Raw genomic sequence first — 18,728 nt, 5'->3', positions numbered from 1 at the left:
GAAACAATGCAGATCAGAATGTCGTCGTCATCTGGGCTAAATAACAAAAAGATACAAAGGAGGAAAGAGGGAGAGAGAGAGAGAGAGAGAGAGAGAGAATCGACATAACGACACGAGTAGGGTGCTTGCAACACAGTCTTCTGCACACCACTATTACCAACCCCGTCACACCGCCATTAAATTTGTCAATCTGTCATTGAAAACTAAAAGCTTATATTTACAAAAATAAACGACATATTTTTATAACCAGCTGCGCGCGTGTGTGTGTGTGTGTGTGTGTGTGTGTGTGTGTGTGTGTGTGTGTGTGTGTGTGTGTGTGTTTTTTTCTTCTATTTTCACCAAGGAGTGTCCAAGTCAAAGAAGTGACAAAAATTGTTATTTTTGAAATATAATAGACAACAATTGACGATTCGTCCATCATCAGCGTGAAATGTAGCAATATAATGGAGTTGGGTCGACACGAGGTGATTTCTCTCTTGACGACCTCTCGTGAGCGATACTGAACGCGACTGTCTTAAGTCTTCACTCAACTATTTAAAAGTGACGAGCGGGCATAGTTGTAGACATCCAGCTCAGTGGAGATTGTGACAGAAAATTCCCGTTGGATTCAGAAAACTGTGTTTACGCACATACGTTCTATAACCGTGACGATTAGAAAACAAATACCAGAATAATTTCTTTTTATTTAATTATTTGGACCATTATCCTTATCTTCTAGTTGTTGTTTTCGGGGCCCGTGGCACAGTGGATAGAGATGCTGAATATCTACGATCCCGGGTGAGCATTGTCTAGAGTTAGCGGTTTCAATCCCACCCAAAGCCGGCCAGAGGATTAGTTGGCCAGAGAATTAGGTGGTGAGATGAAAACAACTATTGAAGGCAGTAATTGCTGTAGATGTAGTTGGAGGATTCGACATTCCTATCCTGTCGCGGTTAACCTGACGAAGGGCAGAGGAATAATTGTGGCCAAAACGTCGTGAAAAACAACTATGAAGATGAGGGTAATAGCCCAAATAATTAAATAAAATAAATTATACAAATTACTCGTCTCCAAATAATTCCAAATTAATTCAGCAAATATCAGAATGTTCCTACCAAGTTGATGATACGTCCCCGACAATCAGTACGATAGAAGGTGAGCCGTTGTGGTTTCTTTTAGAACTGCCCTATCGAGTATGTTCAGTCCCAGGCCGTCCATCCTCCCATGCTTTACCTTCTCGAAGGTGCTGCTCAGGCATTTTTGGTAAGCCATTGTGCTGGCTTTTAAGCTTAGCTTTTAAACTTTTTTTTTTTGTTTAAATTCTTTGCAAATTTTCATTTTAGAGGCTTTTCACATTTTATAAAACAAAGATGAAAGCAACGTAGCCTCGTAGGAGATGTCCTTTTCTCTTCGCTGCAACCTCTATCTCACAGAAGAGATGTTGCGAGTTTGTCTCTGATGTATCGTTATTTTTATGGAAAGTGTTCGACTGAGCTTCAATCTATGGTCCCCCCTCGCCAAACTTTCACAAGAAACACTCGTCTAGCTGTAAACACTATCAATAATTCCCCCCCACTCTTTATCTGTGCCTAAACCTAAACGTAGATTCCATGAACTAAGCTTCTTTCTTACAACTGCACGCCTGTGGAATTGTCTTCCGTTTTCCTGCTTTCCGGCTGACTACAATATGGTTGTCTTCAAGTCTAACGTAAATAAATTCTTGATGAGCCGTTCCATATAAGTTATCAAATTTACAAAATTTTCATTACTAATGATTACTATATTGCCCAATTTCTACTGTACACTCTTTAACCCTTATCCTTGAGTGGCCTCTTGGCCTTGATAATGTGGTGATGCCTATGTAAAAAAAAACATTACCGTAACAATAATTAGTGACCATCTACTGATCGTTTTATAAAAATGTTGGTTTAATTATTGATTTTATGACCAATACCGTAATGATTAATTACAATTTCCAAAAATCTAGTTTAAAAAAAATAATTTGATAAAAAGGTTTACTTTAAAAAGTGAAACCCGAAAAAAAATGAAAGTAAAAAATTCCTCAAACACGTCGAGTAGGTAAAGGGAGTCGATGAAATAGTCAAATGCGTGTTGCATAAGTTTATGCCAAGTTGAGGTTACGTCTTCGACAATCAGTACGACAGAGGGGAGATTTTGTTTTCTTCTGGCTCTACTGTAACAGAGGCTTTCAATGTCAAGCGGTGCATCCACCTGGGCATTAACTTTTCTTGTAGAAGGGGGTAGTTTATTTTTAATCACTTAAGGCACCTTTACTAAGAAATGCCGAAGGTGTTGCTCAGGCAATTTTTGTAAGCTAGTGTAATGGGTTTTTTTTAACTTCACAACCTGACCCTGTGTCTAACTTCGTGGAGAAGAAAATATAATTAGAAATACTTGAACTTGAACCGCGGTCGCCATAATAACAATAGGAAGAAGGCTCGACGGACATCACCGAAGGAAACGAGATCTAAAAATTGTAAGAACCGGAAGTACATGCATTCAATTGATGCATCTTGCGAATATTCATCCTTGTTTAGTTACGTCCGTGTCAATAATGGGGGTCATGTTAGTGCATGTGTCCTGCCTATGACGTTTCATTGTCTTCATATAATGCGCTGTCACTTGAAGAAGAGGAACGGAGTCCAGTGAGTACTTGCCGCTTATGATACTTTCAAAGCAGCTTTATAAGAGCATTTGGAAGCTGACAGCTGTTATCAGTGTTACGGCACTTGAGAGAGGAGGGAGCGATCAATAGGTTATGATATATATGAGGATTCACTTGCTCTCATTCCTTATGAGAAAAGCATGGACTAATGCTTCCAAGTATTCATATATATATATATATATATATATATATATATATATGTGTGTGTGTGTGTGTGTGTGTGTGTGTGCGTGTATATATATATATATATATATATATATATATATATATATATATATATATACCCAAAATATCACTAAATGAAAAATTATTCAATAGAAACAAGGAATATTATAACAAAGCCTTAGCTAGATAAGGATATAAAGAACAAATTAAATTTGTTAAGGAAACTCAAAACAATAACATAAGTACAGAAAGAACAATAAACAATGCAAATGTAATATCTTACAACATGTCGATGAGGAAATATAAAAGAGGGGGAAAAAGAGCAAAAACAAATGAAAAAATAAAACATACAATAAACACGAAAAAGAAAAGGGTAAAAAATAAAACATACAAAGAACACACACAAAAAAAGAAAAATGAAAAGCTAGACCATAATAAAACCGAAAGATAAGTTAAAAAGAAAAATAGAAGGAAGAGCCAGACGTGGTTTAATCCACCGTTCAGGCACCACATAAAAAAATAACATCCCGAGGGAATTTTACCAAATTATAGAAAAAATTTCCCGCAAGGTAGTAAACTAAGTAAGATAATTAACAAAAACACTGTTAAGCCATCCTTCTTAACGTCTGCTAACTTAACAAATACCATAATTGGCTCAAATAACACATAATTAAACACATTTTTGAAAAATAGAGATAGGATAGAAAATGAATCTGACAACGTAAAAGATTGTAACTGCCGGGACCGTACAGAATGTCAAACGGGGGGGGTGTTTAACTTCAAACGCAGTATACAAATGTGAAGTTATAAAAAATAATGAAACTAAAGAAATATAAAGAGAGCACCGGAACTTGCTTTAAGGACAGATATCGTAATCACCTAGCATTGTTTAAAAATGAAACTGAGAAAGAAAATAACACCACAAATAACGAAAACAACAAGAATGTGAATAAAAATTAAAACAACTGTAGAAGGGATATAACAATAGTGACAATTACAATTATTATAACGAAAACAGAAACAGAACCAATAGTAATAACGAAAACAACCGAAAAAAAAACAAGAAAAAGTCAACCACTTTCGCAGTATACATTAAGGAATTAAAGAAACATAAAACTGAATCTAAATTAATAATTGATAAAGGGGAAAATATAAACCGAGCAAATCGAAAAGATGCAAGCTATGTATATTAGAAGCATACCATATACTAATATAAAAAGAAATATTATTAAACAAACGACTAGACGTAATACACAGATGTTTGCACAGAAATGGAAACATAAATCGTAAAATTGCCTTCCCACTAATGAAACAGCTGTAATGGAAAAAAATCCAGGAAACAAACGAAGGTTATAAAAAAAGAAAACTAGAGTCTTTGAATTTTCAACAAAATTTTGCACTCTCTCTCTCTCTCTCTCTCTCTCTCTCTCTCTATATATATATATATATATATATATATATATATATATATATATATATATATATATATGAGAAAGAAGAAATATATATGTCATCCACATACAGTACTGTTTCGTTGTATCACAACTCATCAGTGAGGCTAGGCGTACACCTTTCCCCAGTCGTGGATCTGACCTACAACCGTCGCATTGCTAGTCGGCAGCTCTCACCATATATATATATATATATATATATATATATATATGACATAACTGTCATGGCTCTTGAGGGTTGCGACATTGTTTGCCTGTGGAATTTATCAACTCATCAGTGCGGCTAGACATAACCTTTCCCCAGCCGTGGATCGAACCTACAACCGTCGCATTAACAGCCGGCAGCTCTCACCAACAGGCCACGAATCAGTGCTGTAAATATTTCTCCTTGGGTGTGTATTAAATCCACACCCACCCGTCGCAACAGTGCTCTAAATATCAGTTTGTTTACAAACAAATTAATAGTGGGATTCGCTTAATAGCTTAAATACGCGTCGGGTAAAATTATATTTACAAAGAGCTCAACCCAAAGAGGAGGGCTTTAATTGTCATCCACATGCAGTACTATTTCGTTGTATCACAACTCATCAGTGCGGCTAGACATATACCTTTCCCCAGCTGTAGATCGAACCTACAACCGTCTCATTGCCAGTCGGCAACTCTCACCATATATATATATATATATATATATATATATATATATATATATATATATATATATATATATATATAATCTACGTACACGCGTGTTTCGGGGTCCTACTCCTCTTCAGCGTAGCTTGCCTGTTGTTAGGACTCGAACCCCGGACCTTAGTTACTTCAGTCCAGCGTCTTAATCCATCACGCTATGATGCTATATACAATTTACTGCTTAGTTTTTTATCGTTTATCTATTTACGTATTTTCTTTGTTGATTTTTTTTAAATATATATATATATATATATATATATATATATATATATATATATATGTATGTATGTATGTATATATATATTCTTTCTCCTTTTTCTTCTTCTTTTAGGTGTTATTTCCTTTTCCTTTTTATCTCTTTCTATCCTTTTCTTTTATCTTATTAAGCTTTGACATCTCCTTTCCTTACATCGCCTTCTATTTTTAAGTCTAAAATGTCACTTAATATAACCCCCCCTCAAGATAGCGATTTAATATTTTATTTTTATAAATAAAAAGAACTACGTTTCTACTTTTTTTTATTTACTAACCAGATACTTTGAATAGCAGAACTTTGACCTCTTGACAGCCAAACTTCTGCCCGAAAACCGATATAAAAGATTTTCCAGAATCTCAACACCCCTTACGTCAAAGCTCGAGTCCGTAGACTGAAATTTGACAGAATAGTTGGTAGGGAAATGCACACACAGACAGACAATTTCACTATATATATATATATATATATATATATATATATATATATATATATATATATATATATATATATATATATATATATGCTAGCTGTATCCAGCCATGTGTTGCTGTGGCTCATTGTGGTTAAACGAAAGAAAATAAAAAGAGAAAGTGCACATTTCTTAAATGCATAATTCCACAATGGTTTTGAATACACAATACTTTTGGTTGTTCTATTTTCTGTGTAGTAATAAAGGTTGCCTGTTTTGCCCACTCTAGAAGACGCAACATATAATTGTCCATGTGAGAAGCAATTATTGTGCTTATGTGAACCACACTGTTATAAAGATTGTCACTTAGCTTTGTAAAGTAATGTCGAAGTAATATGTTTTAACTCTGCAACGCCAAAAACATTTTATTCTACGTTTCTAAAGAATATAAAGAAATCAATGAATATTTGATAAAATTTTCTTCTATATTTCTATAAAAGTGAAATTGTGTGTGTGTGTTTACATTTCTCTACCAAATTACTCTGTCAATTTTCAGTCTTCAGACTCGAAATTTTACATAAGAGGTATTGAGATTTGGAAAAAACTCTTCTTACTTGGGTTTCGGCCAGAGATTTGGCTGTCAAGTGGTCAAAGTTAAACGATTTGACCTTTGAAAACTCTACCAAACTCCTCCGCTAATTTTGGATCTAAACACTTGAAATTTTAGATGTACGTTATTTGGACATGGATCAAACTTCTTAATTTGATTTTAGCCCAAAACAATAAATGTTATGGGTAACAATTGGAGTCAAAGTTCCAAAGCTTTGACCTTTGCGGTCTCTAGCAAACTATTCAGCCAATTTTGGGTCTAAACATTTGAAATGATACAAAAAGTGTATTCAGATGTGCAGCAAGCTTTTTAATCAGGTTTTGTGCGATGAATTGGCTGCCAAGACGTTGAAAGAATTGACCTTTGCAGATTCTACCAAACTCCCCCGCCAATTTTTGGTCTAAACCCTTCAAATTTTAGATTTAGGTTTCCTAGACATGAGTCAAACTTTTAATATATATATATATATATATATATATATATATATATATATATATATATATATATGCACATAAAGTTATAAACAGTACATAGGGCCCAAGCAAAGCCGGGTTGGACTGCTAGTATTTTTATAATAAAAAAAAAAAACAGACAGAAACAATTGTGAAAAACATCTATGCAAAATATAATTAAGTATTACATATTTCTGTGACGTATTAAATGTAGATATTTCTGTGACGTATTAAATGTAGATATTTCTGTGACGTATTAAATGTAGATATTTCTGTGACGTATTAAATGTAGATATTTCTGTGACGTATTAAATGTAGATAATTCTGTGACGTATTAAATGTAGATATTTCTGTGACGTATTAAATGTAGGCAAGTTTATTCAAAACTAAAACAGGAATCCCCTTTCCTAAGCGGAACATTCTTTTATATCAATTCTAGGTTTTCACCTGATATCGGTCGTAGGTGAAACCGATTCGCCTACGCTTCTGTACTGCTTGTTTTGGAATGTTAAAGCCTACATTGTTGCATAAAAAATAGTTGAAAAGGCATTTTGTGTGAAGGAAGGAGTAGTCGCGTCTTCTCTTACAATTCCTCAAGTGTTTTGTTTAATAAAAATTACAATTCGTCAACAATTTGCATTGCATTGTTCATTTTTTTTAAATTATTATTTAAATGCAGTTTACATTTTGGCCGTCGAACGTTCATGAAATCCAAAACTACATTTTTCCTGAGTAAAACCATGCATAAAAAAGAGAGAGGCTAAATTTAACCATCATAAGTTTTAAAATGACATATATCCTGAATTTTGCAATTATCATCATTAAAAAGTCTTTAATAAATTTACTAATGCACAAATTAATGAATCAACATTGATGAACAAACGAAAGAGAAATTAATATTGGGGAGATCCAAAAATAACTGATTTTGTTTAAGTAAAATAAAACAGAGCTATTAAATGATGCCACCTTCTCTTCTACTTTTCTTAGTCCCTCTTCCTTCTTCCCCATTCCATCTCCCTCTACTACCTTCCTTCCGTTCTCTTTTTTACACCCCTACCCCCCCTTGCCTCCCTTCAACCGTTCACTGGAAGCCCAGACAACATTCAACAGACCCAGGTAAATTCCTAACCTCTTCTCAGATATAAGCATATTAAATTGAAATAAACTTTTTAAAAAGAGAGAATTTTATGATACATTGACTCTTGAAGGTCTCAGACATGGACGAACGAGCCCTTCGCTTGTTAAAGATAACATCTGTATAGCCTTAGATTTAGAACCTAATCCCCTCAACCCACAAACTCTAACGCCTAACACCAACACGAAAATGAATAAAGTCACCGATAAATAAGTAAATAAACAGATACGATAATAAATAAACTAATAAATTCGCACCAAATTCAACCATGTTCTTCACACTCATGATTAAAAAAGCCTTGTTTTGCTAAGGATAGATTTTCGCTCTTCAATTTGAATTCCGTTTTCGAAAATAAAGGGCTGTTGCCTGATGAGGTCTCTAGTTAGTAAATACTAGTAAACCGAAACATGCTCATGACTGTGTAACAACAAACTACTGCTTATGTAAAGACAAATATAACCTGCTCTACTTCTGTATTGAGCACTCTTGTATGAAACTCGTTATATTTCACTGGTTACCCTACCTTTGGAAAATAGCAACCTCAAATTATGTGTGTGTGTGTGTGTGTGTGTGTGTGTGTGTGTGTGTGTGTGTGTGTGTGTGTGTGTGTGTGTGTGTGTGTAAATTTTCAATTAAATCATGTAAATTCCCAACAAAATTTATTGTTTGACAAGGAATACAAAAATTTAAAGGCTTTTCCTGGTTAGGATAGTCTTATAAATATTGTTGCTAATATTTATATGGACTTTAGGTTTACAGCATTATCCAATCTGTAATCCGACAGCATTTCAGAATTTATTTCATATATATATATATATATATATATATATATATATATATATATATATATATATATATATATAAAGTAGTAGCGTTCGTGTGTGTGTGTGTGTGTGTGTGTGTGTGTGTGTGTGTGTACAACTTTCCTACAGCCCACATCACTGGCCCGATCATGACCAAACCTGGCATAATGATGGTCTCCATTACAGAGATGATGCACATAATTTTTCAATGTCAAGGTCAAAGGTTAAGGTCATATTTTGTGTGGTTCTTCATAAGTTCCCCCACCTAGTGATGGTTCACACCCAGTTTAGGTTCGCCACCGTCCTGGCCAACTTATATAAATGTAAATGTTCGTATGTTCCTCACAAGTTGGGGTGCACCACCATGGGACCGGCTCGCCCTCCTCCATCCCCACTCCTTCAGCCAATGTTGATGAAATTCAGTATGATAATGGCTCCTAACATGGGCCCAAATTTATTGCACTTAACTTTGACCTTTCAAAATAACGCTGCCAAAACCAATATAACAGACCATTAAAGATCCTTTTTCTTTGAGATGCATATAATTCTTTTGGTAAATTTAAGATAATACTTTCCCCTTTTAGATACGCACTGGAGGTGCCACCCAAACAAAATACAAACGCAACTGAGGGAGAAAGATTGGCAAGATTAGAAGCTAATAGACTAAGAGTTGCTGCAATTCGTTCCAATGAAAACGCTTCACATAGAGGAAGACGTCTGGAGCTCAACAGAATACCTCAAAGAGAAAGGAGAGCAAGATTAACAAATTTGGAAAGAGAAACCCAACATGAAGCTGACAGAACTAGACATGCTGCAAGGTGATTAAATTCATCACAAGAAGGAATTTAAGAAAGGCAAAGAAATGGTCAGAAAAGGGAAGCGATACGATGAGCAAATGAAACAAACGAGGAAACAAGAAGACGTACACGAGACTAATTGAGAGACTCAATTGAAACAGATGAGGAAAAAAAGAAGACAAACAAGGTGAGTTGAGAGAAGCTTTAAAACGAGAGGATGAATCAGAAACCGAACGAATCTGTCGCCTATCCATAGCAATCCCTGTCATGAATGTGCATAGGACGCAGAGATTCATCATTGAATTCCTCTATACAGAAACAATTGAACCGATCAACATTCACCAGCACTTGTTGAGCGTTTACGAAGCAGTTTATGTCAGCACAGGTAGGAGATAGGCTCGTTGATTTCAGGGTGGCGACAGAAATGTGAATGACAAAGTGTGCTCTGGACGCCCATGCACAGTCACCGCTCTATCGCTGATGAAAATGCACTGAGAATGTGTGGGGAATAGTAGAAAAATAAATTCTGGAGCACAAAAGGTCGCTAGTTTTACAGGTGCCACTCTCGTCTTCGTAGTTCTTGAATTTTTCATAGTTAAAAAACAAGGATGTATTACTTTTACAAGATGCATCATTAAGACATTTGACTTTGTCAAATTTCCTAATCTGAGATTTTGACACTGCATATCCAGTAAACCATAACATTGTCTTTTTTTATATATTTCTGAAACCTACAATTCTTGTAAGAAGTAAAAAAAAAAAAAAAAAAAAAAGATGCCAAACAAAAGAATGGCAACGACGATGACGCAAATGCCAATGAAGATAAAGATGAAAATGTAATACTTACGTTTAAGCGTTTTCTGTAATTGGTTCCGCTGTTTTATGATGTTGCCAAACGCCGGCGCATCTTCAGGAATTAGATTTCTTTTATTCCAGTTGCCGCAAGCGTAAGTGTAAAAGTCTTCGCAGGGATTAACAGAGAAATCAATATCGTTCAAGAGCTCGGCCGCTGGAAAGCAATCAGAAATGACGATCAGGAATAATTGCTTTGGAAACAAGTTGTGAAAAAAAAAATTTTTTTCTGATTATTTCATGCATCAATGCCTTCCTAGAAGATGTCCTGTTCGTCCGTCTGTCACTTAATCAGTCAATTTGTCAGTCTGTCACGTTTCGATTTCAAATAGCATCTTCATTGCTGAATGAACAAATGAAATAAGAATTAAGTCTATATGTAGCAATGGTGTGGACAGGCAAAGCAATAACCGCCCACAGTTGACATGTGGCAGCTGTAGAGAGGCAGTAGTATGCGAACGTGGAACCCTCTCGATACAAGAAGAATACAATTATGCAAATAAGTATCACTCTCACATTTATTAAGTAGATTTCCTCCAGTACTTGTTTTTATTTTCGAGTTTTGGGCGATTTTACAGACTCCAAAGCTAACAGCCTCATGTCGACCATTTTGTCGTTTTAACTTAAACGCTCTGCACGACTTGCATTTCAAACCTAATAAACGTTTTAAAATAAGTTAAAACACCAAAACATTACCCAGGTCGGTAAAAGAGTAACTTATCTGGCCTTTGATAATATTTATTTTTATATATTTGTTTGTTTTTACCATGTTTTCGGTTTCTTGTCTGTAGTAAAATGCCCCAAGATGCATAGATTTCTTTTAGGTCATTTGATTTCAAGGACGAAATACGTCTTATTGTACCCATAGTTGAAACTTAGTGACTACCTTTACAAAAAAGATAACTTCCGGAAGGCGTAAATGAAAAAAAGAAAATTAAGACCAATTCTCACTGGAAAATGATATTACACAAGGTGCTTTCAATAAGTTTCCAGACTTTTTTTGTATAGAGATTTTTATTGATAGTACACATATAAGACTCTAGTCCCTTTCGAAGTTATCTCCTTCGGCTGCAATGCACTTGTACCGTTCCAACAACTTCTGGAAGACCCCACGGAAGTCTTCTTGTGTAAAAGTGTCAATGACTCTCTTTATTTCCTTAGTTGTCTCATAACGACAGCATCTAAGGTTTTCCTTGAGCTTAGGAAATAATCAAAAGTCATAGAAAGCAGGATCTGGACTATTAGGAGGCTGAGGTCTTGATGTCCATCTCAGTCAAATAGTCTGTGACAAAGATGGAGCACCTTTGAAACAAACTGCATGCAAATCTTCCGCATTTTCAGTTCCTCGCAAATAATTCTGCGTACCGTTCCCACACTGGCATCAAATTGTACATTTATTTTCTCTATAGACATACGACGGTCATTATCCATGAAATTCTTAATTTGGTTAATTAACTCTGGTGTTCTGACTTCCTTACTCCTTCCACACCTCTCATTATCCATCAAACTCCCCACCTTTCTTGAATCTCTTATACCACTCAAAAACTGATGCTCGATTCATGCAAGATGGTCCAAAAGCAATCTGAAGCATTCCATACATTTCTGTGGCATTTTTTCTAAGTTTAAAACAGAATTTTATTGCATATCGTTATTTTGAAGTGACTTCACGTCCAAATTGCATTTTCGAAATTCACCAGTTGTGATAATCAGGCTTTAATAGGGTGTATTCCAATTCCTGCTGTAGCTGTTCATTTAAACCTGAAATCTTAATAATTAGTCAGTCATCTCATAAGATGTATAGTAATAACATATTGAATTTTCAAGTGTCTATGACAATTTTAAATGCCTGTACAAAGAAGTCTTGAAACTTGTTGAAGGCACCTCGTATATTGGAAATTTGAAATTATTTTACTTTTTTCCCAAAGTTTCCTATTTTGAGGGATTTTTCCCGCGTAAAATGCCGACTTTATCATCATGATGGAATGGGAAATCAATAGGGCCACGTGTTTTCTATTCGCGAATAAGACTGCAGTTCATAAAGTGGAACAACATGGTAGTACATCAAAGGATATAAAGATCATTTGAAGTGGACGTTTTGTTTGTAATGTTAAGCAACCTACCTGTTTTTATACAATCATCAGAAAGGCAAACCATTTCTTGATCTGAAAAAATAAAAGGAATTTCATATGAAATAGCACATTATTTTTACATGGTATTATATTCTTATGTATTATTATTCATCGGACTACTGTTCTCATCTTGAGTGTGATTTCCACAACGTTTCGGTCGATATAACCTCTGACCTTCTTCAGGTGTATCTTGTTGAACTTGGGAGTGTCTCTGTCGAACTCGGGAATTCGGACGAAATTTCGAGCGGAACCCTTTATTTACTTCACGGGGGTAGCGTGCCTTTGTTCTGTCAGCCATGACTAGATAGAGGTCCTAAGTAATTCGCAAATGTATATTTCGGTCGCCCACGCTGAGGATTGAACCTTCAACCTTCAGGAGAATATCACTTTTATAACTGATTTTTCCCAGTACTCTAACCACTGTGCCACGGGTCCGATCCTTATCTAAAAAATTCAGAAACGTAATATTATATTCTTAGGTTGGAATTAACGTATCAGAGGATATTCATAGCAGAAAGTGACTTTTACAAATGGCACCTATAGAATCTCTACTAATATATAAAAAGCCCTTGGTGTGTGTGTGTGTGTGTGTGTGTGTGTGTGTGTGTGTGTGTGTGTGTGTGTGTGTGTGTGTGTGTGTGCATGTGTGTGTGTGAGAGAGAGATAGAGAGAAAGAGAGAGAGATAGATAGAGAGAGAGAGAGAGAGAGAGAGAGAGATCCCTATGGATTCCTAAACGTCTGGGCCAATTCTTTTTAAATTTCACACAAATGCATTTCATGTATCTGGGAGTGTTCTTAGATTGGTTGTGTAGAGAAATGCCTCCTATCAGTATTGAAAATCGATAATCGAAAAAAATCTGATTAAAGAACGAGCAGTTCGATTTTGACGAAAGTTAACACTTTTATACAGCCTCACATCTCAAGAACATTTGAGACGTTTTATCACCATACAAGCAAAATGGGCCCAGCGTATAAAATCAACCAACAATACGTTCTTTGATAAGACAGGGGCGCGTTCGAAATGAACGTTTCTGTTTAGAGCACAATTGAACCATGATACTTGACTTTTGCATTTAAAACTTTCATTCGAGTCATATAAAAATAATTTTATAAAATCAATAGTAGGTTCTCTACAGTGCAATGTAAACTACAATGTATTGTTGACAAGAGCAGACAATCGATTTGATTGACGAATGGGCGATTTCACCGATTTCGACTTCAACCAAAGTATTGGAATTGTGAAACATTCCCGGGCAATGTCAGGCTCCTCTGCTAATCGTTAATAAAATCAACAATTCTTTCTACATTCCAACTATACTTAGTAGAAATGAATTTCAGTCTATGCCTGAATTGCCTACCAATTTTCAATCATGAATATCCAACGTTCTATGATAAGCACACTTGAATACGAAAAATTGTAAATACTTCTCACGTATCTCTCCTTTGATACTGTACTCATTTTGGCTGTGGTTGCGTTGTTCAGTTCAAGAACAGTTGTTTTGATAGGCATTTCTTTGATATAACCTAACATATAAAACTCGGGCAGGAAGATTAAGGTCCGGTAAATGTAAAACCCATCCCTGATTACACCTCCTATTGATAAGACGATAAAAAAAGCCCTGTAGCCATCCCGAGTCATATTCTCATCATTTAATTTAAAATTTCCACGAGGTAAAATACAGTGTATGTTCTTTCTTCTAGAAGTAATGTGTTTTCACCAACTTCCGTTATTTGCTGAGGTTAACGTTTATACTTTCATCTGTCAATCATCCCCTCTATTGGAGCTAACAATAGTTATAAGGATAGAAAGAGATACGAATGAAAAAATCGAAAAATTACTTACTGTGACTTTTTTCCTTAAATACTAAGGCAACCGTGACGAATGCTACGAAAGCAATCATGAGAAAAATACAAAGTGCCAGCAAGTACTTTTCTCTGCTAGTCCATTTTTTGACCAGATGATTTTTCTCTCCTGGAATGTGAAGAACCTGCACAAAAACAGGGTCTTCGATGTTTTTCGGACCAGGGTTCATTGGAGTGTTACATTTGGCAGAACTGTCATCATTGTCACCACAGTTTTCCTTCTCCATTGTTGATTTTTCTGTGTTACTGCAGTCTTTGTTTAGTGTAATAAAGACGAACTGATGTGTCGATGGCAGGTGTGAAACAAATAGCCATTACGTGTCTCCGTCGTCGCCTTGTAATCCATTAATACCAACAAATACTGCAACGAGAAAATATAGGGGAACATTGTTAAGATGGTGGTGACTCATGGGTAATCAATCATCATCATCATCATCATCATCATCATCATCATCATCATCATCTAAAAACGCATTCTCATCATCATCATTATCATCACTTACAAACGCATTTTCATCATATTCTTCCTCATCATTTACAAACACATTCGCATCATGATCATCATTATCATCATTATTATCATAATCATCACCACCATCATCACAATCATCATCTACAAACGCATTCTTATCGTGATGATGATGATGATGATGACCTTCAAACGTATTCTGATCATCATTATCATTATCATCATTATCAGCATCATCATGGCCATCATCATCTACAAACGCATTCTCATCATGATCATCATTATCATCACCAGCATCACCAGCATCTACAAACTTATTCTGATCATCATCATCATTGCCATTATTATCAGGACCATCATCATCACAATCATCATTTACAAACGCATTCTCATCATGATCATCATTAGCAGCATAATCATCATCAATATTATCATTCTAACGTGCATTTTGTATGCTGGTGTACGCTGGACGACTTTTAAAAATTAACTTTCAAACTATGATAACTTATCTCTGGCAAGGTCTTGATATACCTGTTTTTCTCTCAAGTCCATCCTTATCACTTTCTCCCATATTTTCCATCTGCAAACTGAATCCTGCTTCCTCGTCTATTCTACATCTACTAATCCAAGCGCTCTAAGCAATTCTTTCACTGTGACCAAACTAACAAAGTCTTCTGTTCTGAAAACCTATTCTGTCTGAAGCAAGTTAGATCGTCATGATATTCAGTTTAACTTTTGTTGGACCAATCTAGTAATTGATTTCCAAACTAACCTATTTCTGCCCAGGTCCTTATGTGCTTCTCTTTATCTCAAATCCATCCTCCCATATTTTTCTTGCCATTCACATGTAAACTGGTCCTGTTATCTAAACTGTTTTACATCTACTAACTGAATCACTCTAATCTCACCTTACGTCATCATCATTGGTTTAACATCTGTTTTACATGCTAGCATGTGTTGGGCGGCTTTTAGAAATTGACTTCTAAACTAACCTCTCTCTGACCAGGTCTTTATGTATCCCTCTTTCTTCTAAGTACATCTTTATCACTTCCTTGCATGTTTTACTTGGACTTTCCCTCCTAACTGGCCTTGCTACTTCAACTGTTCTGCATCTACTCATCATCATTAGCATCATATGAATCCAAAGATTCTATTGTTGTCATTGGTTTTATAATCAGATAATGTTTGTAGTCAGAATTCTTTGTAGAAAGACATCGGGTACTTATGGGAGAGACCATGACAATATATATATATATATATATATATATAAAGCTGAACGTGTGTGTGTGTGTGTGTGGTCACGAATAGGCTCTTATATGGTTGACTATTTTAAAAAACTGATTACATATAATGATAGATGTATCGAGGATCAGGAATGGGTATGTTTGGTCTGGCAGAACGGTGGTTCATAAAAATTGTGGGGGTCTTCGTTCGCACTGGCCCTCAAAGTATAGAAATAAAAAATTAAAAAAAACGTTTACAAGGGTTTCTGATATAGATGTACATAAGAATACTTTGATAAGTATGTTTCAACTTAAATAGAGATGGTTAATAATATTGTGGGGGCTGAGTTCGCGCCTGTACTCCATGGAAATATAGCACAAACTTTAACAAAGACTTTTCATATCTATTTGCGTAAGTATACTTTGATAATTATGTTTCAGTTTGAAGAAATATGGTATAGTAAAATTATTGGGTGTTCGTTCGCGCCGGACCTCCATAGAATGTAAATATGTCACAAAGTTTAACAAGGTTTTTTAAAAGTGGTGAGAGTCCACAATAACACCTTAACCTTAATCTTAATTCACGTTAGCTTTTATTTATTTTTTTTAGTTGAATCATATTGTGTCGAATAAATTCACCGCATAAATTCACGTTCTTATTAAAGTGAAAGCCCCCCACAAAGTCGGAACTTTAGATTATTCTCGGCACAAATTTTGCATAACTCTGTTTTTTCCTTCTCCACTTGCACGTGGCACTCTTTCGAAAATAGATAAATATATAAATAATAAAAAATAAGAACGTTACTTGTTATCGTGTCAAAAGAAGGAAAAATCCTGCTCACGTGATTACGTGTCTTTTTAAAAAACATTTACATAACCTTTCGATTTATATATTTGTTTAAGCTTTTTTTGTCAGTGTACTAGAAGGAATTCAGTTGATTACAACCCTTTCTGCGTGTTCTTTACATTACAATAGTACCCCTGAATCCGACGGCGCAATACTATACCGTTCAATACTGTAAAACTGAAACGAAGCTGTTCTGCTTGAAAAGGGCTCCATTTTCTTCTTATTCATATTTATATCGATTCTTTGCTTTAAAAAACTAAAGTAATTACGTGTTTACTTTTTTAATATTCCATTTTGCTGTTTCAGATTATTTTACTAAAGTAAGTAAAGCTTCATTATTTTTCAAAACTGTTTTTGTTTCTTTGTTTTTCGATATTTCGTCGATATTATTTAGTAAGAGTGTTTAGCAGAAAAGCCAACAAACGACTACCCAAAAAATAAATATACAAGAAATAAATTTTACCATAGTCAATAAAAGTTCAGTTCATGTTTTTTTTTGTTTTGTAATAGTTTTTAATGCTCTTTACTTGAAATAATTTCAGCGAACCGAAATTAAAACGAAATTTGAGGCGATAACTACTTAAACAAATTTTTATAAAAACTACACATGCCATAATCGAATATTCCTCAAGCACAAAATAACGGAAAACATTACAATATGTTTATAAATATTCCTTACGTTGACGGAACTCTCTTAAATTGGTAACAGAGAATGCTCAGGTGTCCCTCCTTCAAATTTTCGTGAATTATAAAAAATCTTTTTTTACAAACTACTTAAAAATACAAACTAATGAACTTTTCTACCATAAAAGTAACTTTTATTGACTATGGTAACATTTATTTCTTGTATATTTATATTATTATATATATAACATTTTCTCTTTGTAAGGAAACATCATTTTGTTGGTCACTCTTAGCTACGAATGGAAACAAAGTTGATATAAAAAATATATTTTCGCGAAAATTATCTTTACTTTCATCATAGTTTGCTTAGGGTAAAATCTTTGAGTATCAAAACCAATCTCTTTACAAGCCCTTCCTTTTCATACTTTCATCAATCACAGTCCATTTTCTGTAGGCTGTTTTTGAACCCAGTCAACGACGGATACTTCTGCTAGTATATATATATATATGTATATATATATATATATATATATATATGTGTGTGTGTGTGTGTGTTTATATATATATATATATATATATATATATATATATATATATATATATATATATAATTGAGAATTGTCCCTGTAATAATAAATACAAAATCTGCATGAATTAAAATATATCTAAGAGTATTTTACGACCCGGCAAGGTTAGTCGCACATAAAAAATCTTCTGGCTGCTGTCGTTGAGAATGAGAAGGAGGAGGAAGAGCATCATTTATTTCGAATGAATCAAATGATTATTGTTTGCATTCGTTTCCCCGATATCTTTCTAGTTAGAATTCTTTCTATAAAGACATCGGATACTTACGGGAGGGACGACGTTAAGCTTGCCAACATACCCTAAGTGAAAGTGTTTCTGTGGAACAAACTGGATTCGAACGTGGAACACCCAGGTTGCCAGTCCATATCGTTAACCACGTAGCTACCGTCACCTCCCCAATGTTGATTTCGATGCCTTTTCGTTACTAAAGGCACGGCTTGACAATGTCCGTTTTAATTTAAATATTTAGCCCCCGCCTACATCATGGGCTTGCATAAGTAAACAAACAGACTTCTAGATATGAATAGAGGCCGATGCAACAAAGAAAACTTCAGATTCCACAAATTCGTGTGGTCGTCAAATATACATCGGGTAAGCATGTACAAATACATATTGAGCACGTACATACAAATATTCACTTATCTGAGTAAATATTCTTACGAGCACATTTTATGGTTGCCATAAATGACCGTGGAATGCTCA

General features: G+C 34.9%; 1 protein-coding gene across 1 annotated transcript in view; it reads right to left on the bottom strand.

The window, feature by feature from the left end:
• LOC145261201 (neprilysin-1-like) overlaps positions 1-18,728 on the bottom strand; it is a 268,434-nt gene that overhangs the window by 122,498 nt on the left and 127,208 nt on the right. The window contains exons 2-4 of the mRNA XM_080119541.1: positions 14,259-14,639; positions 12,406-12,447; positions 10,281-10,442 (exon numbers count right to left, since the gene is read on the bottom strand). Coding sequence (XP_079975667.1) covers positions 10,281-10,442; positions 12,406-12,447; positions 14,259-14,505 — 451 coding nt within the window. The 5' untranslated portion in view covers positions 14,506-14,639. The remainder of the gene's footprint in view (positions 1-10,280; positions 10,443-12,405; positions 12,448-14,258; positions 14,640-18,728) is intronic.

Source organism: Euprymna scolopes, chromosome 37, assembly GCF_053919585.1.
Source record: "Euprymna scolopes isolate OS-2025 chromosome 37, ASM5391958v1, whole genome shotgun sequence".
Lineage (NCBI taxonomy): Eukaryota > Metazoa > Mollusca > Cephalopoda > Sepiida > Sepiolidae > Euprymna > Euprymna scolopes.
This window is presented reverse-complemented; position numbering and strand designations above follow the sequence as displayed.